The sequence below is a fragment of the Lottia gigantea genome (genome assembly GCF_000327385.1).
Source record: "Lottia gigantea unplaced genomic scaffold LOTGIsca_3301, whole genome shotgun sequence".
Taxonomy (NCBI): Eukaryota; Metazoa; Mollusca; class Gastropoda; family Lottiidae; genus Lottia; species Lottia gigantea.
The window spans coordinates 729-2,178 of record NW_008709112.1 but is presented as its reverse complement, the minus strand read 5'-3'; the positions used below and the strand labels follow the sequence as shown (position 1 = coordinate 2,178).

Here is a 1,450-nt window from a genome sequence, read left to right as displayed (position 1 = left end):
CCTGTAAATGTTATAAAACCCTGGTTCGACGAGAAATGCAGAGATCTGTTCAAAGGGTATCAATTAAGCTTAAGTCATTTCAATAGGCAAAGGACCCCCCCAGAATAGAATAAAATTAGCATTGTATAAGGGCAAATATAAGATATATCAGCGTAGAGTAAAAAGAGCTTTTAATAGATCAGAAGGAAATAGATTGAGCAATATTCGTAAGTCTAACCCAAAGCAGTTTTTCAACCATCCCAATTTCATGATTATTTTAAATACCTTAGCTCAACACCAACAATAGAATTCAATAATGACAGTAATATCACATCACAATGTTTATATCCCGAATTAGATAAGCCTATATCTCAAGCTGAAGTAGCGCGAACCTTGAAAAACCTTAAACACAATAAATCTCCTGGAATTTGATCAATGAATATTTTTCAAAATATAGTGATTTTATGATTCCATATTTATGTACATTGTTAAATTGTAACTTTAATTTTGAAAAGGGGTGCTTTCCGGACGAATGGTCTGAAGCTATCATTGTTCCTGTATATAAGAAAGGTTCTATTAACGATGTACAAAATTATCGAGGTATTTCGTTGGTCAGTTGTTTGTCTAAGATATTTACATGTATTTTGAATAATAGATTGTTAGTATGGTCAGATAAATATGGGTGTATTTCAGACGCCCAGGTTGGATTTAAGCCTGGCTATGGGACGATTGACTCGATCTTTGCTTTACAGGGTTTGATTAATAGATCACTGAGACAAGGGAAAAAACTATTCTGCTGCTTTATCGATTATCACCGCGCATTTGATTTAATCCAAAGACCAAAACTAATATTCAAATTAGCTAAATCTGGAATTACTGGTAAAATGCATCAAATAATTTCTTCCATGTATGGAGGCATAACGTCATGTGTTCGTCAAAATTCAGAATTATCGGCATTTTTTCAAAACGACGTCGGTTTAATGCAAGGTGAGCCTCTATCTCCCTTTTTATTCTAGTTATACATAAATGATCTTGAGAATGAGCTCTTTGCAAACTCTGGAGAGCCAGTATACATCAAGAAACTTGCAATATTCTTGACATTGTATGCAGACGACACAACTCAGAAACTATTAATGGATTGCATGAAAATCTTAACACTTTGTACGGATATGCATGTAAATGGTCCATAGAGGTGAATGTTGAGAAAACAAAAATAGTTGTATTTAGAAAGGGAAACAAACTCCCGAAACATTGTACATGGTTATATAATAGTAAACCTACAGAGGTGAACAGTTTCAATTATCTGGGGACGAATTTATTTTATAATGGTAAATTTCTTAAAGCTCAGTCAATAATTTCATCTCAAGGGAGAAAGTGCATGTTTAATATACTTAATATATGTAACAAAAATTCACTAAATATTGAAGCTAAATTAAATGTATTTCATTCCTACGTCTCAACTGTTCTAAAT

At 32.8% G+C, this 1,450-nt stretch overlaps 1 protein-coding gene across 1 annotated transcript; it reads left to right on the top strand.

The window, feature by feature from the left end:
* Positions 1 to 485: 485 nt before the first annotated feature.
* LOTGIDRAFT_70291 (hypothetical protein) lies at positions 486 to 638 on the top strand (the record flags this gene model as incomplete). Its single annotated transcript, XM_009058353.1, has 1 exon — positions 486 to 638. A coding segment is annotated over one exon (153 nt), but the record flags the coding sequence as incomplete, so codon positions are not given.
* Between the last annotated feature and the right edge of the window lie 812 nt (positions 639 to 1,450).